Consider the following 26,025-nt stretch of genomic DNA (forward strand, 5'->3'; position numbering starts at 1 on the left):
AGCCGGAGGTTCTGCAACATCTTGCCCCAGATCTTTTCAAATTGAGCTATTTTTTTTCATCTTCTGCCAAGCTTTTTTCAGTGTTAAAATAGTAAAGCATTATGATTTTCCATTGCTGGGTTTTAGGAGCTAAGTTTGACAGTTTTGCAGGATTAGCTTCATTAGAACAAGTGAAGATAACTTCACTATCCAACCAGTAGGATACGTCAGGTTAGAGTCATGAATTGAATCATGGAGCTGGCAGAGGGAGGGGATCAAATGTATAGTAGTCTGTAAAATGGAGGACAGCTAGCTCTCCATCTCACTCCAGTTTCCTAATCTTCAAGCAACCCAACTAAAAAATCTATCAGGGAGTCTGTTTGTATTTACATTTTATTTGTTTAAAACATTCTGGGTGTCAAATTCTAGTTATTAGGGTTATATTGTGTTAAACGTAGGTTTTCGTTAGTAGTGATATCTGATGTTTGTACCCAGCATGCTTTACAGTTTAGAGCTACATTATCTCCACCAAGATCCAAATTCCATCTGTCATGCATTTTGTCTAAAGAGGAGTTGTTCCAAGATAAGTTGAACAGAGTATTATAAAGTCTTATTATTTTTAACCAAATCATTTATCTGATGTATACCAGAGCGCTCCAAGAGGGCCATGAAAGGGAACTATCTTGGATCCTGATCCAGGGATTATTCCAAAGTTTGTGTATATTTAGGAATTGTAACAGGTTTTTTTAATAAAGCTTTCATTTTAAACCAAGATCGAGTTGTATTATTAATTATGAAGTTCTCAGTATTGTGACTTCTGGTTTTTAAAAGAATATTCTTTTGGGATGAATTTGAGGATTTTTCTATATTTTATCCACAGTTGTTTGTCTGAAGCATTTATGATATGATAGAGATCCTTGTGAGACGAGAAGGTAAAGTTCAAGATTTGGAAGGTTTAATCCACCTTTTGATTTTGGGGAGTGACGCAAGTCTCTCTTAAGCCTGTGTGACTTTTATTGGAATAAATTATGGGATTTAAATTATATTGTTTTAAAGAAAGTTTTAGGATGAATACTAGGGATTTGAGAGTATAAATAAAAACTTGGGTAACCAAATCATTCCGAGTAGCTTCATTCTGCCATAGATATTAATAGGGAGGTCTGACCATTTTCTCAACTCTGATTTTAAGTTAGTAACTAATGGAAGAAAGTTAGCTTTGAATAGTTGTGTCTTACCCAAGCTTATAACCTTGAAATTTAAAACGTTCTTTTGTCTCTTAAATTCTTTAAGTATGTTAGGGACACTATGTGTTGTTATTAATTGACATTATCTATGTTTTGTTTTTTTATTAATTGTATATCCAGAGAGTAATGAGTATTCTTTAAAAATAGACATGACAAGGCTTTGACTCTATAGTGGTTAAATGGAGAAGTAAATCATCTGCATAAAGACTAGGTTTATTTTTTCCAGTATTAATCCCTTTCATTTCTTGCGATTTGTCTTATGTTATAGCAGTGAACCGGAATACAAATAACAATTGGGCTTTCCAAGTTGGGGAGAAAATAGGCGAGACCTACATTTTTTTAAAGAAAAGTTATAGAAATGACATTCATTTTAATTGTTATTGTTTCGTTTTTCTGCTTGGGGAGACCAAATCAACAATCTCTTTTGCCATGGTTCTTTCAAACAGTATTTGGATTTCAAGGATTCAGCAGCTTCTTGGAGGAATTCAAATTGTCTCTGATGGTTTCTATCCCACCCCCACAAGGTTGCTGGGACTTGATGCCAAGTTTGTAAAGCTGGGAGGACTGCTTGCAGCTTTATATTGCGTTCCAGTATCTCAGGGCTCTTCAGAATTTCAGTTTTATGGAAGTGATGCAATTTAAACGGTCATGTGAGGAAAGGCCGCGATCTAGCTGGATGGTGAGTTTATTGGTGAACATAGTAACCATGAAGGTGGTCATGTCGTTTTTTTCGATATCTTCTGGCACTTTGATAATTCTTAAATTATTCTGACGAGAGCGGTTCACAAGTTGGTCAATTTCGTCTATGCCATTCTGCTGCTTTGTTTCAAGGTCTGTGATTTTAGATTCTTGTGAGTCTCATTTCTTGTTAATCCAAGTCAACTCTCGAGACCACAGAATCCATCTTTTGAAGAGTGAGTTAATTTGAGTAGCCATCTTTTCGGTAAAATCCAGCATTTTGTCTAGTTTTTTTATTTTATTTTTTTTCATCTTTTGTTTTCTTGCATTGTCGATTTGGGCTGGGTAGAGCGAGACGCTGTAGAGGCCTGGTCGCTTGCTCTCACCACATGTACATCCAGTCTGAGGCTTCATCTCGTATGTAAAATTATGTTAACGAGGTTTCAGTAGTAGAGATTCAAAGTTGTCAGCCACCAAACTTTTTATTTTTATTGATTTTGACACTGAAATTTTAATTATAAACCGTGGATTCAGATGTCAAGTTCGGAGCTAACTAAAACCCAACTCAGTCGCACATGCACCCTCTCACAATCAAATAATTTGAAGGTTTATTTAAAAGATAAAAAGAAAATTGGGTCTGGGGCTTGAATTCTGAAGTGTATGCCATCGATACAGCCAATTCTACAAGGGATTCCTGATTTCGCCATGAACTTCTGCTTGACAATTTCTCTTTCATGTGGCTACGACACATACTGTGCAGTTGGTGCTGTAGTGCCATCGAAACTCTGAATTGAACGACAGGCAATTCGGTGTACATTCACCATATCTCCAACTGTATTTTGAAATGCTTTGTTGTCATAAAATCTCAGGTCAGTAAGCGTTTGCATGACTGGGGGAAGTGTGCTATTCCTGTCGGATCCGTGTTGTAAACCGGCTGAGTGTTCATCAGTTAATTCCATTAACTCACGTCTGTGAAAACGAAACCTTTCAAACAATTTGTTGTCATCATAACTTGTCCAAAGGGTTACTTCAGTCCCTCAGCCCATGTTCACGCCTCAGTGCTCGCTGGTACTGGAATCTATGCACTAAACGTAGCATAACATTTTTAAATTTAGATTTTATATACATTGCTCCAATTATTTAAATAAGTTACACCTGAAACTAAATCCTAACACCACAGTTTGAGGCATAAACAACTGCACGTGAATTAATAAAAGCGTGATTCCCCGTGCTCACATATTATTTTACTTGCATGCGAAGTGCTGTGCAATCCTTGTGCCTAAATACAAAATATACATTTTAAACACATGTGCTCGCAAACCATATTTATATCCTGTGTATGTTATACATACACACTACATACAACAGAAAACACTTAAACATAAAGGGGCAGGACACTGCCACATATGCCCTCATTTGTGCGCAGCACACCTGGCCTCAATGGCCACCTCCCCCCTCAGTCCCAAAGTCCCGGTTTATAGTCCCGGCCCAGGAACAGGGGCAGCAACGGGACAAAGGTGGAGGACCTCCCACCCCAACAGCGAAATTGCTGCAGGGAAAGGTGGTCTCCTGACCTCTCCCCCTTTTCATAGCCGGCAGCTCCCTCTGGTGGGGCTCCAGCCACACTGACCCCTGTGGCTAAGCAGAGCTGACAGCGACCCCTGGCGAAGCAGTTCCAGCAACCCCAGGCGATGCGGAGCGGCATCCTTGGGCGGAGCGAGGCAGGCATCCTTTGGCAGAACCAGCAGGAATTCACCCTCTGCTGGTGGAGGTAGGAGTTGCAAGCAGTCCTCCAACGGTGCTGGAGGCGGAACCAGCAAGAATTCACCCCCTGCTGGTGGAGGTGGGAGCTGCAAGTCCTCCCTCGGCGGTGTATGTGGAACCAGCAGGAATTGATCCTCTGCTGGTGGAGGTTGGAACTGCAAGCAGACCTCCCACGGCGCTGGAGGCGGAACCAGCAGGAATTCACCCTCTGCTGGTGGAGGTGGGGGCTGTGTGTACTCCCCCTGTTGCAGTGGACTGGTGCGGCTCTCCCTCACTTGCAGGGGACTGGTACGGCTCTTCTTCACTTGCTGGGGACTGGTGCGGCTCTCTCTGTGACGCCGGAGACGGCAGCGATGGCTCCTCTCCCTCTGGCGCTGGAGACGACAGCAGCGGGGCTTTTCCCGGTAAAGTGGGAGATAGCGGCAGCCCTGCTATATCTGCAGCCAGGCAGTGGATTACCATCTCCACACTGTCTGGGAGGGACACTGGGAAAAGCAACACCGCCCAGGCTTCCCACCGCCCTCCATCTCTGGCCCACAGGAGGTTGATCACATCAGGGAGGGCCTCTTCAGCATTCTTCCCAAGCAAGCCATCCCCAGATTCCCTCAGAAGAGAGGGAATTCATTGGCCTCTGAGCCAGTGGGACCTCTCCTCCTGACGCCGGATGCTCAGGCTCCTCCATCTCTTGCCATGTGTGGCTCTGGCTGAGTGGGCGGTACCTGACCTCGCCACACAGGAAGCACCACCGTTCCTTATCCAGACAGGCGAAGCAAACATCCGGCGTGGTAGAGATGCGACGAGACCTGCGCTGCTGTTTCTGCTCTCTTCTCTCTCCTGTTTTCCACTCACGAACACACAACCCCAAGTGAGTGAAAACATGCAGCTTTTATGCAGCTGTACTGAGACTCGTTTGCTAATCAGTCATTCAGTTGTTGTCTCGGTACAACTGCACGTGAATTAATAAAAGTGCAATTCCCTGTGCTCACATATTATTTTACTTGCACGTGAAGTGCTGTGCAATCCTCGTGCCTAAATACAAAATATACATTTTAAACACTTGTGCTCGCAACCCATATTTATATCCTGTGTATTTTATACATAAACACCAACATTAAAACACACTACATATAACAGAAAACACTTAATCATAAAGGGGCGGGACACTCTGCCACAAGCTTCCTCAACAATATTGCAATTACTCTTGCTTCGCTACATTCACAACCATACCTTTGCTCTGTCACTATTCAGATTTTTTTTTTTTTTTTTTTTTTATATATAAAAGAAGCAACTGGTGGTAAAGGTTCAAATTTTGTCTGGTGTCAGCACACTGTTATAGTTCCAGACAGCTGTGTGGGAAGTGCTGTGAAGAAAATGGCCATACTGCGTCCAAGCGCCACACGCAGGTAAGCAACCTCAGTGTGGCGCCAGCTTGGAATAGGGTCAGCATTCTCTTTTCTGATTTTAGTGTTGTAACCTCTGACTGGTAATCTCCTGCTATGAGTGAATGTGCAGGTCTGTCCGCAGTTCTGTGTGTGTGTCCATAGATACAACCTGCTTTTCAGTAACTGTAGTGTTCTCCTAGGGACTCGTGGCAGTTAATTTCAGGGTCTCCTTTTTTGATGTATAACGGTACCTCTGCTTTTAAGGCTTGCAATTTGCTGTTGTGTGTGCGTTTCATGCAGAATTATATTTGGGTTTTCTTCTTTTTTGTAACTTCTAATGACCACACAAATACACATTCACTTTATTATTAGTTCTCTGTCTTACCCAGCTATAATATTACAGCATCCTGTTTGTAAAGCCTCACACTACATTTATAGAACACCTATACAAGGCCATTGAAGCAAGATTTAAAAAGGCGTTGGCAGGAAGATTAAAGGATTAGTCTTGTGTATGTGCACAGCCATTGAGAAAGTTTCAAGACTGTGCCAAAGCATTATAGGCTTGCCTAGATGTCATTGCTGTCAGAGTGTTTTGAGGTTGGTGATTTGTTATATGCAGAACCAGACTTCAGGACACTGCTTTTGTTTGACAGGATTGTAATCAACGAAGGACTAGGGTAAGGACTAGGACAATTAAGCATATACTTTGGAAATATGCATATTTTAATGTTTTTATAATTAGTGATTCCTAAAAAAAAAAAAAAAAAAAAGTAGTTTACATTCCTTCTCAGCTTTTTTTGTTTTAAAATTTGTTTTACTGCTAACTAGTAAGCAGTTGTCGCATGTTTTGACAGACGGTCTGTTCATCAGAAAATTCTTACATTTTGTATTTGATTAGTTGTTGATTTTTTCACTGACGTTTTCCAGCAAAATGACCTATTTTTTAATTTTTTTTTTTTTAATCTACACAAGTGCATTGTACAGGCTGTAGGCTAGATGTACTCAAAGATGGCACCAGTTATAGAACAGAGCATGTTGGTAGGCCCATGTTGTTAGAGGCCCATGTTCTTAGAGGTGAGTGTGGTCCCTACGTGGCAACTGACACAGATGCTGCTTTCTCTAAATTGATTTTAAAATATTACAAACTATTACAGTAACTGTTTGTCCCTGGCTTTGAGAAACAAAGACGACCAGCCCAGTTTGTCATGAGGTCAGACAGCTGGTCCGAAGCTGGCATTACAAAGACTGTTTTGGTCCAGGAAAATGTTACATTTGCAGAACTAGCGAACAGAACTGCTCCCATGTGAATTTAAGGAGAGCTGCTTAATATAGAACAGGAAATGTATGTAGAATCTTTCCTTTGGACACAGGAAAGGGATTTGATTGTTTCGACGGCTCTATATCTGTTTTTCTCTAATATATGACACATAAAAATAACCCTTTGTGGCTGGGATAATAAAAGTCTTTGCAGTATGTTGCTGGTCTTCTTTAGTGTGCACACATATACAGCTTACGTCACCTGGAATTTTAGGATTGAGACATTCATTTTAAAAAACAAAACTTTATGAACATAATTTGTCTTTTATTTAACATCATGTAATCAAACAACATACAAAATGAAATCTCAAGAGTCTACCGGAGACCATAATAGCAGTTCAGTATTTAATGTTGGATGTCAATGTCAAATTCTTCAATTTTTGTCATTTTTTGTGATGTATGGAAAACTACAAAGTGGTGTGTAATTCAATATCTTAACGTAACATTATTCAACAGGTTTCATTTGACTGGAGCAAAATTAGTTAATTCTATTGTGTGATGCAAAACTTTTGGCCACAGCTGTACAGGTGCACACAAGGCAAATCATAGTCTGTGAAAAAAAACACAAACAAAACAAACAAAAAAAAAAGCCTCATTAGAGATGAACAAGTGCATGTAGGACCCTGTTATTAAATGCAAACACGCTGGTGACTAATGCAATAGCCACCGTTATTCCACCAACATTAAAAAATGTACAGTTTTTACACACTTGCTCTTTCCTTTTAAAAAAAAAAAAAAAAAAGTCTCAATCTTGCCTCAGTGCTGCTCCAGCAGTCATGTAGGTCACCTATGCTTCTGGTTTGTTGGCTTGTTAAACTAGATAAGGCTGCTCTACCAGCACTATCAGCAAGTGTACAGATTTACTGGCTACAGGGCTCTCGAACATTATCAGCAGGTGTACAGATTTACTGGGTACAAGTCTCCCAAACATTAGGCTTCCTGACTAAAGACCCCCAAACTAATTAATCCATATAAATGTGACATTTGGTTCCTTACAATCACCCCCATTTTAATGTAAAAATATACTGGTGGCGCATTAGCCATTGGAAATTCAGATTATAAATGTACGATAGCAGATGCAGTAGTACTGCAAGCAGGGTTACTGTATTGTGATCTGCATTCATGTAAATTAATTGATCCTCGGTCTTGGGAACATTGCTTTGTCTGCACCTTTTGATGTTTAATGGCAGATAGTGGAATTGAGTTATGCTTCTGATTTTATGTAGGCCGTAGAAGTGATCAAACATTAAAATTACTGAAAGGAAAACATTTGCTGATAGAGAGCAAAATATATAAAGCATACTATTACTTGGCTTAAGTTTACATTTTTTTTTTTTACCGTGTTCAAGTTACAAAACTTAAAAAAAAAAAAATTCGATCTGGTGTGCATGTTATAAAAGAGAACTGTAACCACGTCATAAATGCTGTATTCACTTGCACCATCTTCCATGACATCTTATGAGCCATTAAAAGATATCTTCCTGGAATGTAAAGGGTTAAAATAAATCCTGCCTGCACAAGAGAATCTTACTTTTTTTATTTATTTCTATTTTGGTCTTAGCTACCCAGTTTATTCTTCTAATGTCTTTTTTTTTTTTTTTTTAAATCAAGAAGAATATTATAACATTGTAAGTGAACGGGTTAAATCTCAGGAATTTGCTGCACATCAGTTTATATTGGGGTGTAAGCATTCCTTTGCTAGTTCCTAACGGATACCAATAGTCTCTTGTATAGCAACTCAGGGCACTCCAACAACCATGCACATCCTGTTTCTTATACTCAGAACTGTGTGACAGGGGAGTCAGAAAGAACACTGCTCTACTAAACTTGAATATTCTGAATCTTTATATCTTGATCATAAAGGATATAACCCAAGAACACCCACGTTCACGAATTGGCAGCTGTTCTTGTGTGCTGATTTTTTGGAAACAACTTTTCTCCAGTGAAGCATTCAAGGTTTTCCTGTACTTTTGTTTTATAGCGTCCATTTTCTAGCATTTCTGTATGTAACCAGAATAATATTCTCTAAATTTAAGGTTACATTTAAATAGTTTGCAGCATTCAACGTACACTACAAGAAAACCATAAACATCTTGCTGATGGTCATAATTTTGCCTATCTAATATCATTGACCTATCTATAAATCCTACAGGGTTTCTCAGTGAGAGAATCACTTTGTTGGGACACAGGAAAGCTTTGTTTTGTGAACAAAAACAACATGTTATGTTCTAATTTTAAATTTTCCAATATTAATGAACAATTTAAAAAAAAAATTGTATCTGTGGAACAGATGTATGTAATATAGGTAAATACTGTAAAAACCTTAAGCAAGTTTACAATAAGAGGTTTGTTTGTTTTTATTTATTTGTTTGTTTGTTTGTTTGTTTGCACTTTTTTTCATCCAGTCGGCATCTGTCCAATGTCTTGTCAGTGACATTCCAGGACATGTTGGAAACCCTGAAATTATTCTTGGCCAACAGATTGAAATGGACTTTTTAGCTTCCTGCTTACCAATTTGAAACACTAAACGGGAGGGACACCTCATTAATCAGACTCCATGTAAATAACAGTGTTGCATCTTGTGAAGTGTTCTGTGTGAAGATACTGTATGTACAGTACTTGGGGAAGCTCTTAGGGAAGACATACTGGTTTACAAAGAGGGCCATGTCCACAGTCTATGACATGCTTCATACTTAGTAATCAGACTGCACAGATTGCTGCTACTGCATGACTGTAGTTTGTAAGAATTGTCACCTCATAAAAGACTGACTCACTCATTTGGCAGTAACTCTGACTTGATTTAAATGTAAGGGTTGTTTAGGCAGCACAGTTGTTTACCATTGAAAACCAACAAACCATTTATTCTGCAACGCATTCAAAATATTTTTAACCCTACTGTTGCTTGGTTTGATTATGCCATTGACCCACACCCTGTTGTGACTGGCCTGGGATGACATCATTGTTCAGTTCTTTAAACAAAGGGAAATGTAGCTCACCAAGACTGAAATAGAAACAGGAAATGCTGCGTAGGTACTGCTAAATCCATTTTCTTTTCAAAATGGAGTAGAGAGGGTGTGGCGGTAGTAGTTTTTTGGCCACCTGATAGTGTTACATTTGGACTGTACTCAGTATCCTGAGGTAACTTCTGCTATATTAAACACTGAAGCTAGTGTGTGAGAAGAATGTCTTGTATTTTGAAGACCCATAACCTGAAGCAGGGGAACTTGCTCCCACAAACGCTCACAATCCCACGATGGGTCCCACGGATCCATTTTGGAACTTTTGAGCTTTACTGGATATCTTTTGACTAATCAAGCCTGTCCATGAAAGAACTGACCTGAGTAACGGTTTGTATACTACTGCAACTTTGGAGCAGATAAATGAGGAGCAGAGCTGAGACTTGCAGGCTGGACAATATATTGCCAATAAAGTATTTGGAAGAGTATGAAGCATAACTTCAGTGGTTTTGGTTTTGGTTTGGTGAAGTTATATTTGGATACAGAAAACCACTACTTTCTCTACTCCCATCATTAGTATCAAAATACTACTTTACAAATAGAGACACTCTGGTTCAAACTTGGTATTGGAATAAACCTATGCAGGAAAAAAAAAGAAATGTAGAAGTCCCTTGGTATCTGTTCATTGCATTATTGAGAACACCAGAACCTGATGGAATTCTTTCTGCAGATCGACTTGCATACGTGTGGTTGAGACCTAACGTTTTAACTGCCTTGTTAGTTAACTTTCAGCCTCCTGTGTTGAAATGAATATAAAGCTGGTTATGCCATTTTGCTGCTTTAATTGCATGGTACAATATTAAGATTATCTATTACAAGAACATTTGCCAACCCCCCCCCCCCCCCCCCCCCCCCCCCCCCAAAAAAAAAAAAAAAAAACAACAACAAAAAAACTACCTGGTACATTTTGAAGATATCCCTACTAATCTATGGTGGCAACCCTGCCCATGTTTTGGTTTGGTATGAGAATATAGTGCATATCCTACCCTATGTCTCTCTCAGTGGCATCTTGCTGAAGTGGTACCAGACAGTACATGGTATTTGGTCACAACCAGCTGACTCGAAGGAAAATCAACTTCATATATCAGCACAATATACTTAGGAACCTGAGGTGTTGTTTAAAATGTAATCCAAACAGATGAAATCTAATGTAAGCTTTGTGGCGTCCTGGCATCGTATTTCATTTCTGGAAACACACTCTTGCTGAAATTCAGGAGAAATACGATACTTTATAATACATAGTCCTGTTTTTCCTCAATGGCTACAATTTTCTACTTTAAATTTGCATAAGCCACCAATTACTAATTGCAGCTGATCTCCCATTTGCTACATTAACAGTATAATCAGATCAGGAGCTCCTATTTAAAAAAGCAGCCTAAAATAACCAGACAATTACCAGTGACAGGAGAGGACACAAGGGCATTTCACTTTAATTGCACTTTTGTGAAGTGCCTGATTTTTAAAAAAAATGAAGCCAAAGAATTCATTGGTTTTTGGAATAATCTCTTTTTTTTTTGTGCCTGATCCAAATTGTCCTTAATCACATTTGATTAGAGTAGTTGGCCACAGGGTTACATGCTGTCATAATGTCACATGGATGAATGTGAATCTTGTTGTTCACAGTTTTATCTTGCATGCTACCCAAAGATGCTTTTCTGTTCCAAACCATTCACTGACCGTACAGCGGTGAATGGTTTGGCTGGGGCCTTGGGATTACAGTATTACTGGGTCATTTCAACTCGAGTGGAAATAGTTTCATATCCTCAGAAATTATTGGACACCAAAATCCTGTTCAATGACCTGTTTCTATACGTTTTGAAATTTCAGGTTAGGTATCCCTACCAATATGGGTTATTTATCACTTCCCCATGGCAAATATCTCTTCATCTTATTTTCAGCTGACAGTCCTAATTGTGATCTGCCATATGGCTACACATCTGAAATTAGAAGTTGTCACAGAACATTGGTGGGTGTGTGAGAGAGAGTTTGGATGCTTACATGGTGATGGCATTGTGTGTGTGGTTGGTTGGTTGGTTGATTGATTGTGTGAGTGACTGGAATAAGTGTGTGGAATGTGGCCCAGTGAGGATTTAATTAATTGTCCATAGGCCCTGACCACATGGTTCAAAAGCGAGAAAGTGTTTGTATGGGTTAAGAAAAGTATTTATGAAAGCCTGTGTGGCATGGTTTATTGGTAACATTTGTCGTGTGTACTTTATGGCCCAAGTGTCAGTTTTGTTTGTTTTATTAGGGTTTTTTTTAAATAAAACCACTTTTTCTTGTTCCTGAACAAAACCTTGTACATTAGACTCCCGTTAATCTGTTTCAATAATTTGTGTTTTGATAATCTGTCCTGTTTTAATACAGTATATTATCAAAATGTATTTGTGCAGAAATCACCTGATCTATGCGGAAGCGGATATTCGCGCACTTTACCACTGTGGAAATCGGCATATCTGTGCGGAAGCAGACGGTCATCATTTAATTCATTCAATTAAATTGAGTACATTGTAGTGCAAGCCAACGGACAGAATTGTATTGCAGTTACTGAAACCAGTGACAAGCGAGCAGAAAACAGACTTAAGACTCTCGTATCCTGGCATTCTGAATATGAAGAACAGTTACGACAAATAAAGACTCGGAGAAGATCAGTGACTTTTTAAATCCAGCTCTCTGCCTCAGAACAATGCTGATTATGTATAGTATATATTTTGACCATTGTTGGGACGTTATATTTTATTTGTATTATTGCTTTTTTTTCGAGTTTTCAATTAATAGTGCAGGGATTTTACAAACAGTAAACTCAACCATGTTTTTCACTAATTCAGGCTCAAATAGGTCCCAGTCTGCACGGATTAATGGGGGGTCTACTGTACTTGTTTTTGTGTACGGAACCCCTGAAGACTGCACTAGACGCAAGAAGCCCTTTTGAACTTTGACAACGTGTCAAAGTATACTGTGTAAGTTTTTTTTTTTGTGGGCTTGCTATCTATGAGTTTCATCAATTTATCCAATGGAAACAGGAGCCTACCTATTGTAACTTGCAGCATTTCTCTGTGTTAAGGTATCTCGATGCGATACATCATCAAAACCATTCTATTTGTGGAAAGTAGGCCAAAAGCCTCAGCCCTAGTCATCAATTTTAAACACCACCTACTCTCTGCACATGGGGCGGGGTGCTGCAGTATAAGATCCTTCTCTGCTGCAACAGCTACAGTTGCATAACATTTCACTGCAACCTCCCTGTTTTTTTTCTGCTGGAAGAATATGGCATTGTATGTACCCTGCTGTTGCAAAGAATGACTGTCTGTAGTTTAATAGATATTCTCTTTTTATGACTTTCAGCTTTCACAACAAATATATAATTGCCCTATTGATTTGAAATCTGCGGCAGTGGAATTTATTAAAGGAATTCAGTCTGGAGTAGCACGGGACATTACTGCTTTAATTAAGAACATAAGAACATTTTACAAATGAGGAGGAGGCTGTTCAGCCCATCTAATCTCACCTGGTTCCTTGTTGCTGATTTTGATCCTAACTTTACAAAGTTTTGAGTCTTAAAGGAACCAAGTGATTCTGCATCCACAACATGACTACTGTAGGTAATCCATTCAATACACTCGCCACTGTGTGAAGAAGTATCTCTTTCCCTTATTAAGTCTTTCTCTGCTAATTTCCAACTATGTCCTTTGGTCCTAGTTTCTAGACTGGTATTACAGTATTGCTTAGGGTTATCTGTGTCCGGCTCTTTTAAGATTTTAAATACTTTAGTTATGTGTCTGCCCCTCATTTCTTTGTTTTTAGGCTAAATAGATTAGATTAATTTCATTCAGCCTATCTTAATAGCTCATTCATTTAAGACATGGAATTAGTCTGGTTGCCACAATGTTCCTTTGGTACTGTGGTGACCAGAATTAAACCAGTACTCTTAGAGCGGTCCTGCCAGTGCAGTGTACAGTACAACCTCATCATAACCTACTTTGTACAGTTGTGCAGTTTTGTCTATATACCCAAGTATTTTGTTTGCTTTTTAATTGGTTCCCCACACTTTCTGGTTGCTGACAAGTCTATTAAAATACCAAGATCTTCCTCTTGATGAGTTTGTTCCAGTTCTGTACCCCATTTTGGTACAGTATTTGGATCCTACATTTTTGTGACAGACATGTAACACTTTACATTTGTTGATATTTCATTTCACAAATTTCTGCCTGGTTCCTTGCGCGATTTTAAATCTCTTTTGGATTCCCTGGTTGCTGAAAGTGTGTCAGCCACTCCACCATGCTAACACGCTTGCTATGTAAACCCTGATGTTAGTTGTTGATGTAGTTAAGAAACAACAGGGGTCCAAGCACTGAGCCTTGCGACACCCCACTGCGTTTCCTCTCCAGGTACACTGCTTGTTTTAACCAATTATGTATCTACTTGCATGCTTCCATGTATTCCCACGCATTGCAACTTTAGGATTGGTCTTTCATGCTGCACTTTTTGGAAGCCCAAGTACTATATATGATGTCATAGGCTCTTTTTGTGTCCACCTTTAGAGTGATTTCTTCAAAGAAGTCTTAAGAGATTTGCTAGACAGGAGCACCTCTTTCCGAATCCGTGTTGGCTGTCTCCTATGATGCCGTTGAAATCATTTGTTTTTACTATTTTATTTAATTTTTTTGTTTAAATGGTTTTAGTTGCTCATTGAGACTTGGGACAGCATGGGCATGATGTATAGTAAGTATGCAGTGGCTTCGTGGTTGGATATAGCTCCAGCTGTTTCAATAGTGTAAATTAAAAAAAAAAAAAAAACTTGCTGTGCTGCATCAGCTGTTGCATTCCTACAGTACACCCCAAACACTCTCTCTCTCTCTCTCCCCCTCCTGAGACTGAACTGTATTTGTGTAGCTTTTTCCCACCAGTTCACCAGTCATCCCACTGCAGCTATATTTCATTTTCCCTGTTGTGCTCCCTGCCAGTGGTTTTTGTGTCAATTTTCTTGACTTTTTAAAATGTTCTTATTTCTGGCCTGCAATCTGCTTGGACATTAATTGGTCTAATTTATCAATTTAACTATCAAGTGTATTACATCTTGGATAAAGGGACATATTTTCAAAGAATTACTTCGTCTTTTAGTTAACTCCTTTTCAAAGGAGAAAAAAAAACATGTAAATCTTAAGTGGATTATATAAATTGGGTTTGTAGTGTGTGTGTGTGTGTATATATATATATATATATATATATATATATATATATATATATATATATATATAATATGCGTGTGTATATATATATATATATATATATATATATATATATATATATATATATATATATATATATATATATATATATATATATATATATATATATATATATATATATATATAATATGCGCCAGGAGTGGCATAAAGTCACCCAACATCAATGTGAAAGACTGGTGGAGAGCATGCAAAGATGCATGAAAGCTGTGCTTGAAAATCAGGGTTTTTTCAACAAATACTGATATCTGAACTCTTCCTAATTTAAAACATTAGTATTGTGTTGTTTAAAAATGAATATGAACTTATTTTCTTTGCATTATTTTTGTTATTTTGACCAGCTGTCATTTTCTGCAAATAAATGCTCTAAATGACTATCTTTATTTGGAATTTGGGAGAAATGTTGTCAGTAGTTTATAGAATAAAACAAACATTTTGCAGTGGTCTCTTAATTTTTTCCAGAGCTGTATATGTATTTTGACCTTTCAAAAAATAGGACAGTGTTACTGAACAGACTGTAGGGTTTAAAACACAGCACATTACTTTCCATAGTTTCCAGCTTTGAACATGTTCTAGCAAAAGCTTTTTCAACATAATCATGATTGTTCTGATATTTATTAATATAGCTCTTATCATAAATTGATTTTTTTTTACCAGTTATTTTCATTGAAAATTGGTTATGCAGTGAGTCTTCCCTTCAAAATGTCTTCTGAATTTACAAAAAAGGTGGCTTCAATCCAACCTGTTCAATAAGAAAAATTTAATTTGCTTCTGACTCCTCTCCCAAAATTCAACATTTCGATTGGTTCCTGTGTCCTACCTGCTCCCTCTGGCACAGGTTCAGAGAGGTGGGAACAAGTTTGAAGTACAACACATTTTATATACTGCACTGTACCAATGTAACAAAGACTAAGTCCATAATTCCCTAGCGGTTTTGTGTTCAGTATATACGTACGTTGAATGTGTGATGAATAGACATTTACTGTACTTTATACACATTCCTGTCTAGGCCCATGCTTTATTACTAACAGGCCTATTTTGTTTAGTTGGTTCAACCCATTGTCATTTTCTTTAAAGCCGAGATATAATTTTTTGGATGACAAATTTGTAAGCAAAACATGCAGTGGTGGCTGGGCCTGAGTAGAAAATAGAATTGTGTATGCTGCAGTATTTGTGCAAATGGTAGTCATTGGTTGTTCAGGGTTTTTTTTTTTTTTTTTTTTTTTTTTTTTGAAGCTCCTGTTTCAGTTTCTTCTTGCGAGTGTTGACAGTGCGGTTAGCCCATGCTTTTCATGATCATTTTCAAGGTGATCAATCCTGCTTCTACTCAGGAAGCTCAGGCTGCAACTGGAGTAGCAGGCAGCTCTGCCATAGACAGTGCCTGCCTGTGCTGATTTCAAGTGCCTGCGGCAGAAACCATTCTGTTCTGTATAGTGCAGTCACCTTTAAATGCTGCAAGTGAAGGCTGCATTCTCGGACACAGAACATTTTTTTGGGGGGAGACTTGCAGAGCACTGGTCGACCTAAAGAGAACACCTCTTATTGCTGTAAGTATAATGTATAGGGGGATATTAACGGCTAACCGAGTAAGTGAGAAGGCTTTAGATCGAAAGACATCACTATAGTGAATTATAGATTATCGATTTACTATGTTTAGATAGGCGGATGAGTATTGGATTAGGCAGAACATTAAGGTTCACCAGGGTTATGCAGTTTTAGTGCTGGATGGGTGACAATTTGTTTCACTTCGTGAATAAGAATACTCAAGCTTATGCCGCTTTCTTTTTTTAATGTGATCTAGACACAAGTGTTTGAGAGAGATAGAGAACGTGGCATTCTGTGTTCGCAGCATCTCTTTCAAGGATTAAAGCTGCGGTACTGTGAGCTTTGCAGCACTGCACACAATTTTAATTATGTAGCTGCATGTTCTTTGCCTGGTTTGGATAGGGTACCGAGCAGACATTTGAAATAATGAACCACGCTTGTTCTGTGTTGAGAAAGTGTACTGTACTGGATTGATGGTATCTAGCAGAATATACATTTTATTTGAGTCTTCTGAATGCAAATGAGAGCCTTTTTTTAATATATTAATGCCGCTGTAAGTGGGTGACACGAGCAACGTAATCAATCCAAGGCTGTTATGCAAGTCACAGTATAGTGCCATGATTAAAATGGGCATTATTAAAATTTAAAGGCAGCAGGTGATGTGTTTTTGGTGCTGTAAGTATGATTCTGTACACACTCTGTGACAGCTAGATTCCTAAAATTAACATTTTAAAGCTGGAAGAAACGAAGTGCTAATTTTATCGGTGTATGTAACTATACGTTTGTCTTTATTAATTGTACTTTACTGTATTTTCTTCCAGGTAAAACTGTCCCCTAACAAAACTGCCATAGAAGTTGCGTAGAAAGAAGTAGGCCATATAGGAAAACAATCTCTCCTCTTCCCAGAGCTGTAATTTTCTTGCCACTACTGTACTGGTGAACTGACACAGCCTGTGAATGTAAACCACTACTGTAGTTTCTTTATATAACAAAGCTGCAACGAACAAACAAAACCCAACTGTTTGAAGTGTACAGCACAAGGTCTGTCACAGGGTATTGTTGTGAGTTCTGCTGATGATAAACAGTTTATTTTTCTCTGGTTGATTTGTAGGAGGAAATATTCTGTTGTAGATCCCCAACTGTTAAATGATAAAGGAGGAAAGGATAGTTTTTCCAAGAACTTTGTTTGAAACTCTATAAACTGCTGAAAGTAAGAATTTCAGCTGGCTTTTCTTGGCATAAGCGGCAGGGTCTACATTCCTTGTTTGTGGTTGCCAAGTCATTCAAGGCAACATTATCTGAAGCCAAGCACCAAAAACAAAAATGGGCTAATTTGGTTAAATGCTTGATTTATTGATCAATGTTGCATTCTGCTGGTTTTAATATAAAAAAAACAAAAAAAACAAAACAAAAAAAAAAAACTGTGGTACTGTATTCTCCAAGTATTGGCATTTATCCCCCTTTTTAATATGTACTATTGCCTTGGTAATGTTCCAGTAGCCAGACAGCAAGTAAACACATACATTATTACCATTTTTTTGTTCATTAAGCTCTTGGTCATTTTTTAATGTTTTTTATTTTTTCTGATCAGGTTTGTATCTTTTTTTTATTTTTTTATAAGTGTTTTTTCTAGACTAATGTGTTGCGTCGCTTACATATTTAGTTGATCTATATATAATGAAAGCTATGTACTTATTATTCTAAAATGCTTATTTTAAGATTTTAAATGTCATTAGGCTTCCATGACATGTGCACAATATTAAGGAAACAAAACTAGCTAATTCAGCCTGTGAATGATCGTCTGGTTCCTATTATTAGCTTATTGATCCCAGAACATTTCCCAGTCTGTTTTAAAAGTAAATGTAACTGGCAACATTGTTTTGTAAATGTTCTCTGCCATGCACATATATTCACTGTATAGGTCTTGTGTAGTTTCGGAAGAAACACATGCTTTAACAAACCGGTGTTTTAATTTCATGTGTTACCTGAGCTAGATTTAGGGTTAAAGGCATAGGCAGTGCATTAACCCACCACACCTGCTTTGACACCAGTTTTTTTTTTCCCCTCTCTCAGTGCATTAACAAAAAGTCTTGTGTTAATATACAGTTACAGTTGCACCTAATTGAATGCACACATGTTCAGTAAGTGTCATAATTGAACATGGCAATAACAAGGGTGTTGTATTTATTTATTGAGAATGAAAGCACCCCCAGCAGTCAATGCGGTTTAGCAGGCCCACTGCCAGACCTCCCACAAACAAGCCACAAGCTAGGATATTTTTGATGTAGCCCATTACCATGACTTTATGTTTTACTGTGACTCTAATGTCTTTGCACTCATTTCAGGTCAGTACACAATATATTGAACTGATTTACTTAAAAATAGGCTGACCTGCTAACAGAAGCAATGGAGGTGGCTTACAGGTATTTACACTGAGAATGCAGCCAGTACAATGTCCTTTTGAATCCAGGTATTTTTCTTTCTTTTTTGTGGTGCATTGCTCTAGTCGGTCAGTTTAAGAGTTAACAGAAAACAAGCAGCACATAATAAAGCGTCAGTACACTGTTGGATAGGTCGGGGTTGAACACCTCATTGGGGTAAAAAGCACAGTCTTACTAAAATTACTATCAGAATGCTGGAGGACAGTGAGCCTCAACTACTGTATAGTCTTCTACTTCATGGTTTTGGTTGGTTAATGTGTTTTACTGCTCTTGCCCAAATTGTTTTTCAAATGTCATTGGTGAGGTGTTGTGTCGTTAGTAGTGAATACTGTTTCAACTAATTTATCTTACAGCTCGTTAATTAAAAATGAACTTGGAGGTATAAAATGAAACTGACCAACAGGTATTGCAGATCACCATGGCTGAAAACCGGCAGAGACATTATGTATTTCCCTTTCATTCAGGCAATACAGCATATAGGGGATCAGGTGATGCTGTGTGTACAACCCTGGCTTAGAAACCCTACCCGTTCGGATGGCTGACAGCTGCTGAGGAAGCATTCAACACCACGCTTGGGCAAATACAGGTAGTGAGCACTTGAAAGGGAGGTAGCGAATACTGATGAAACGGACTGAATTGCAGCATTAGTTTGTTCCCAAAATTGCCACTGTCTGCTGTATCCTGCACAAACTTGTCAACAACAAAATGAGGTGTTCAGAAATCGGTGGCTGCCTGTGAGACAGATGGGGAAGGTTACCAGTGTTGCCAAGTCTCACGAGAACATAAAAGCAGCATTGCCTTTCAAAACAAGCCTAAAACTAGCGCAACCCATGTATGGGTGTTTATGCAAATTTCAACTAGCGACCCAGTCCTGCAACTAGCGACCCAGTCCTGCTTATTATAAGCAGACTTCGCAACTGTGAAGGTTACCTCAGCCTGCAGAGGTTCGTGCTGTCAGATTCTCTCCTTTTGTTTAAATTGTGTTGGATTTACTGTTGTGTTAAATGTTAATGATGCAAACAAATAAAACGCAATCAGTACATTTATTTACAGTTTATATTTGGTCAGTTCTAAGAGGGCATCAGTTCACCAACTGTATTAACTTGGAGGGCGGACACATTTTATCTTTTGACCATAGCTGGGATAAGAATAAGGACTGGAATTAATTGTTAGACATTTGAGCAGCTCACTTGCTCTTTGTGTTTGAACTTTAGCATAGTTTTACAGCAAGGGCGTTCTCAAACAGCTGCATTTAATACTATAACAAGGGCATAGCGCTGTTCATAAGTGGTTTTATACAGAATTTAAAAAAAAGCAGCCCGCATTATTATTAAGGTGAACTACACCACTGCTAACCATAAAACCACCCATCAGCCACTTGATTTCTGTCGTCTTGAAATCTACAGTAACAACTGACCTGCCTGTAAATATACCCCAGCGTAAGAGAAATGGCAGTTGTCCCGTTTTTACATTTTGAAAAGGTGGTCATCAATGGCCTGTTCCACCCACTGGCAATGCTACCAGTACGTGCAAGCCTAATACATTCTTCAGATGAAGCCAGTTGTTTCCCAGTTTGGAAGGATGGGGATGATATTCAACACCTTGCTGAAACCCTGAATTTCATTTTACCAAATCCACATCCGAATAGAGTTATGTCAAGAGACCTGATTTTAGTGTTCTTTTTTAAATTTTTTTATCTTGCCTCATAATTAATGACTGAACACTCCATTTTGCAAAGGCACATTTTCACATGTGGAATAAAGTAATTAACAAACCCACAACAATAATTGAACCATTCCAACATTATTTGATTTCATACTGCTTTTGTACTATAATGCATTCCTTCTTGCTGGGCCAACATGATTTTTAAATATAAAGTCGATCTGTACCGTATATCTGCATGCTGATGAACTACACTGATGGCTGAAGCTTAGAAATATGCAGTTTTGTGCAATCTGATTTCTGTTTGCACATCTCCTACTAATATTAAAGTTGTCAGAATCTTATTTTATTTACACGTTGTAACTTTGTGTGAAATTCCTCAAATTACTCTTAAAATATAAATGTTGGGCTTGGTATGTAAGAACATAAGAAACTTTACAAACAAGAGGAGGCCATTCGGCCCATCTTGCTTGTTTGGTTTTTGGTAGCTTATTGATCCCAGAATCTCATCAAGCAGCTTCTTGAAGTATCCCAGGGTGTCAGCTTCAACAACATTACTGGGGAGTTGGTTCCAGACTCGCAATTCTCTGTGTAAAAAAAAAAAAAAAAAAAAAAAAAATTAATGCCACCTATTCTGTTCTAAATGCCCCTTTGTCTAATCTCCATTTGTTACCCCTGGTCCTTGTTTCTTTTTTCGGTTTGAAAAAGTCCCTTGAATGCTTGAATCAGGTCGCCGCGTAGTCCTCTTTGTTCAAGACTGAATATATTCAGTTATTTTAGCCTGTCTGCATGTGAAATGCATTTAACCCCGGAATAATTCTGGTCGCTCTTCTTTGCGCTCTTTCTAGAGCAGTAATATCCTTGTTGGAGCGAGGTGACCAGAACTGCACACAATATTCAAGATGAGGTCTTACTAGTGCATTGTACAGTTTTAACATTACTTCCCTTGATTTAAATTCAACACTTCTCACAATATATCCAAGCATCTTGTTGGCCTTTTTTATAGCTTCCCACACACTGTCTAGATGAAGACATTTCTGAGTCAACAAAAACTCCTAGGTCTTTCATATATTCCTTCTTCAATTTCAGTATCTCCCATATGATACTTACAATGCACATTTTTATTGCCTGCATGCAGTACCTTACACTTGTCTCTTTTAAATGTCATTTGTCATGTGTCTGCCCAGTTCTGAATCTAGATCATGTTGAATGAGCTTTGCTGCTGCAACAGTGTTTGCTACTCCTATTTTTGTGTCATCAGCAAATTTAAGAAGTTTACTTACTATACCAGAATCTAAATCAATAATGAGGAAGAGCAGAGGACCTAATACTCCTAGTACAGTGGTACTCCACTGATTTACCTCACTCCATTTTGAGGTTTTTCCTGTAATCAGTACTTTCTGTTTTCTATATGTTAATCACTCCCTAATCCATGTACATGTGTTTCCTTGAATCCTTACTACGTTCAGTTTGAGAATTAATCTTTTATGCAGGACTTTGTCAAAAGCTCTCTGGAAATCTAAATATGCTTTGTAATTATTAATTATCGATGTTGCATCCTCAGAAAAATCGAGCAGGTTAGTTAGACACGATCTACCTTTCCTAAAACCATGTTGACTGTCTTCCAGGATACTGTTACCATATAGGTAATTTTCCATTTTAGATCTTATTATAGTTTCCATAAATTTGCATATAGTAGAAGTCAGGCTTATTGGTCTGTAGTTACAGGGTTCAGTTTTGCTTCGCTTTTTGTGGCTCGGTTTTACGTTTACAATTTTACAGTCTGTCAGTACAACCCCTGTGTCAAGAGACAGTGTTGCATGATCTTGGTTGGCGGTTTGTAAATAACTTCTTTCGTTTCCTTGAGTACTATTTGGAGGATCTCGTCCGGCCCAGGGGATTTGTTTATTTTAAGAGCTCCTAGTCCCTTTAACACTTCTGCCTCGGTTATGCCAGTTATTTAAAGTTATTTAAAGCTGGATAGGAACAGGTTGACATGTGGGGCATGTTGTCTGTATCCTCCTTTGTAAAAACTTCTGAAAAGTAATCATTTAATATATTTGCTATTTTTTGTTCTTCAGCTATGATTTTGCCATTTGTGTCTCTTGGACATTTAGCCTCCTCTTTTGAATGATCTCTTGTTGTTGAAATATTTGAAAAACCTTTTGGAATTGGTTTTAGCCCTCTTAGCAATGTTCATTTCTATCTCTCTCTTGGCCTTTCTAACTTCCTGTTTGACTTGCATTTGTAGCTCTGTGTACTCTTTCTGTGTACTTTGTTCTTGGGGGGGAGGGAGGGAGGGGGGGGGGGGAGCTACAGTGTCGGAGGACAATGCAGCTCAGGGCAGCTGACAGGCAAGCCCGTAGGCGCCTAGCCAGACTACAGGGGTTGCTGGTGCTGTGGACACTCTGGCCAACCTATGTCTATGTCTTTCCTCACAATCATGTGTTTTTTTTTTGTTTTTTTTTTAGCTAAATTTTCGGCCTAAACTGACAAGCATGTTTTGAAATAACCATTGAAATGAATGAAACTCCATTCAGCAATCAAGTGTTTTGGCGCTTGCCATATTGTATATTATACAGTTTATTATACAGTTGATACGCACTGAGTATAAACTGTAATTGCAGGTTAGAAATGCTGGATGATCCTTAGTCCTTGTTTCTGCCAAGAACTTTCATAAGGTTTGAAGGGGCAAGGTGATTTTTCAGGCTTTGTTAAACCAGGTTCTCGGTTTACAGGCTGCCAGAGTGAGAATGGAAGGCATTTGTACCAGACACCTGTCCTCCATAGTGAAAGAAACCCACACTGATGAAGTGGGAGGGTGATTTTGTGAAACAATGCAAGAACGTCTGTGGGAAAGGGGCACAGGGAGTGCCCAGCCCCACCCACTTCCTGGAACAAGACTGTGGGGCAGGCAGAGAGAGAACAATTAAGCACTAACATTATTAAAGACAATGTATATAATTGATTTTGTTTTGTGCATAAGATACCCACAAATAATTTAGCAGGCCTATACCTTATGATGTAATTGATACAGTATGCTTCAAGGGAGCAGCAGAAAACCAACATTCATAGCAGGACAAAATGCAGGACCATTTGCTTGGGCTCTGGTGTTAGAGAATGCATTGAAGTTATTGGTAAAAATAACTTTTATTTGTTCTGTTTTCATGCATATGGTATTTTGTTTTGTCAGGGTTCAATTTATATAAAAAAATCCAATTAAAAAAAGCTTTTTTTTTTTTTTTTGGTTCTAACCAAGATCAAATATGTGAATAACAATATACTTTCGAGCAATATACTTCTACTCTAGATTGTTATTCATATTGCCTACATAGATCATAGAAAATGCACAAGGTCTCGTGTGAAATGTTACATTCTTCAACATACAACTGTTACGTCCGTCATTACAGTTGTCCAAAAATAATAGGACATAGATATTTGATATTCCAGTCCAGCACAGAGAATCTCACTTTGTCACTTGTATTAAGACAATCCATAAAGTCAACAAGCCATTTGGAACCTGGGGCACATTAAGACCAGTCCCACACCACAAGTTGTTGGTTCCTCATTTGGATATGTCATTTGTTTATGGTTAAGTATTGTGTATGACAGGGCAAGGGTGCTCAGTTGTGGCTGAGGAGCGCTGTTCCACTTCAGATTTGATAGGTCAAATCTTAGGCCTATTCCTACACAGCCTGTGCCGAGAGACTGATACCTGCCTTTATTTCATCAAGGGTCGACTACTACAGTGCTCTTAGTAGTGTCTCGTCTAACTGGTTCAGAATGCGGCAGCTAACTAGAACGAGGAAGAACGAACACATCACCCCTGTGCTAGCCTCCTTGCTCTGGCTTCCTGTTAGGTTCAGAACTGATTTCAAGATCTTGTTATTGACCTACAAGACATTAAAAGAATTCGCTCCAAATTACCTTCAGGAATTGCTGAATCCATATGTTCTATGTCAGTCCCTTAGATCACAGGATCTAGGTTTGCTTTGTGTCCCAGAGATACACAGAAACAGCTTGGGAGGCAGAGCTTTTAGTTACTCAGCACCGAGACTATGGAATGAAATACCATTTATATGTTAGAGAAGCTTCAACGGTTGCCGCTGTTCAAGTACGACTAAAAACCAAGGCTTCTCCGTCCAAATCATTATACAGATTTGGCACATTGAATTCAGAAAATGTGTTGTGGTTATTATAACGTGCATTAAGTAGCACCACAGAGAGAGTGTGGTGTGCCTTACTTTTGGGGGGGGGGGAGCACAAATCCAACAACAAAGAGAAAAGTGATCTTTTAACTTTGTATTAAAACTTACTACAGAAGTTAGTTTATGTGGGTTGTGTCTAATTGCCCAAATCAATGGAGGGTGTTATCACTGAACTAACAGAGAACATGTATGCAGATGAAGGAGATTTAACTGTTTCCACATGGAAATGACATCTGTGAAATAAATTGCAGTTTTAGCAAACTTCTGATCTTGATTCATCACTGAAAAAGATAAAGTAGCAATCTGCTTAGGGAACAACATGCAACTTCCTCCTGCAGTATGAAACTTAGAAGCATCAGAGTTTGAAGATGTGTTGTCTCAAGTAAAGATGAGATAAATCATCTGGGAATATACTTTATTGCAAACATTACTTGAACTAATGCATTCTGGATTGACAGTTTGTTTTTATGTGTGTATGTCCCTTCTTGTTGCCATTTTTTAAAAAGGCTGTATATACAGTGCTTGTATGTTCTTCTAGAACATTAAGACCATGTTTACTTATCTAGGTAGTTGCTTTACTTTAATTTTAATACAAAGCTTTTTATTGCTTGTAAAAAGTTTTTAATAGAGATTTTAAATGTCTACAATGGAAATTCTTTTTTTTTTAGCATGTCTAAAAATAGTTAATAAAGTAAACATTTTGTGTATCTAGCTATATATTGTGCAGTCAGAACACTACTGTTTCTGGTAACATTTATTTCAATTTCAGGCAGTCACAGGCAGATGTTTTGGAGAGAAGGGCTTTCGCAGTGGTCTGGAAAATGGAATCCTGCTGTGCGAGTAAGTGAGACAATTTTCTGTTTGTGAAGATTTTCAAGTTACACAGTTTATTTGTAGAACAGATCAGTTATTTGCATTCATTAGGCCTTTTTTTTTATCATAAAGGTTCTAATTCTGAAATGGGCAGTTAAAAGCACCTGTGCTTTACTGTTCTGCCTTGGTTTTTTATTCTACATTACTGAAATGGGCAATGTCAGTTTGCCAATGCCATGTTGCCATCAACACCATGAAAGCAGTTTGCAAACCTCCATCGCATTTTGCTCCAATAACAAACTGAGGCTGCAGTGGATTTCATCTGCAGTCTAGAAGGCCAAAGGTTGCATCTATTATCACCTAATTCCTATGATTACATGTATTCACCTACTGTACCTACTGCATGTCATGGTAGTTTCTGTATATTTCTAATTGCTTTCAACTTCATCTTAGTGGCAGACAGAACAAGGCATTACATCAAGGGTCCCCATTATTTTCTGAAAGGAACAGTGTTTAACATATGTTAGTACAGATCATTTAATTGTCTTAGTTGTATTTAGTAAATGTTCCTTAAAAAGGAAAAAAAAATCAGGCATCTATGTTTTACATACTGTAGAATGCTCTCTTCTGAAGCCAGCTGGTATTCCTGTTTTGAGGAATTCACAGATTTCCTCTCGGTTTTGTAGACTGCCTTTTAATTTGTATTGAGTGTTTTTGTCATTAAGTTCT

At 38.3% G+C, this 26,025-nt stretch overlaps 1 protein-coding gene across 9 annotated transcripts in view; it reads left to right on the forward strand.

The window, feature by feature from the left end:
- Positions 1-26,025, forward strand: part of LOC121324101 (LIM and calponin homology domains-containing protein 1-like) — a 156,045-nt gene that overhangs the window by 33,102 nt on the left and 96,918 nt on the right. For 7 of the 9 annotated variants that reach the window (XM_041265575.1, XM_041265593.1, XM_041265584.1 and 4 more), the window contains exon 2: positions 25,253-25,323. In XM_041265575.1, coding sequence (XP_041121509.1) covers positions 25,253-25,323 — 71 coding nt within the window. Of the gene's footprint in view, positions 1-16,048; positions 16,175-19,175; positions 19,200-25,252; positions 25,324-26,025 lie in introns of those variants that run through there. The other 2 variants (XM_041265647.1, XM_041265656.1) reach the window with 2 other exon arrangements.

Source organism: Polyodon spathula, chromosome 1 (genome assembly GCF_017654505.1).
Source record: "Polyodon spathula isolate WHYD16114869_AA chromosome 1, ASM1765450v1, whole genome shotgun sequence".
Taxonomy (NCBI): Eukaryota; Metazoa; Chordata; class Actinopteri; order Acipenseriformes; family Polyodontidae; genus Polyodon; species Polyodon spathula.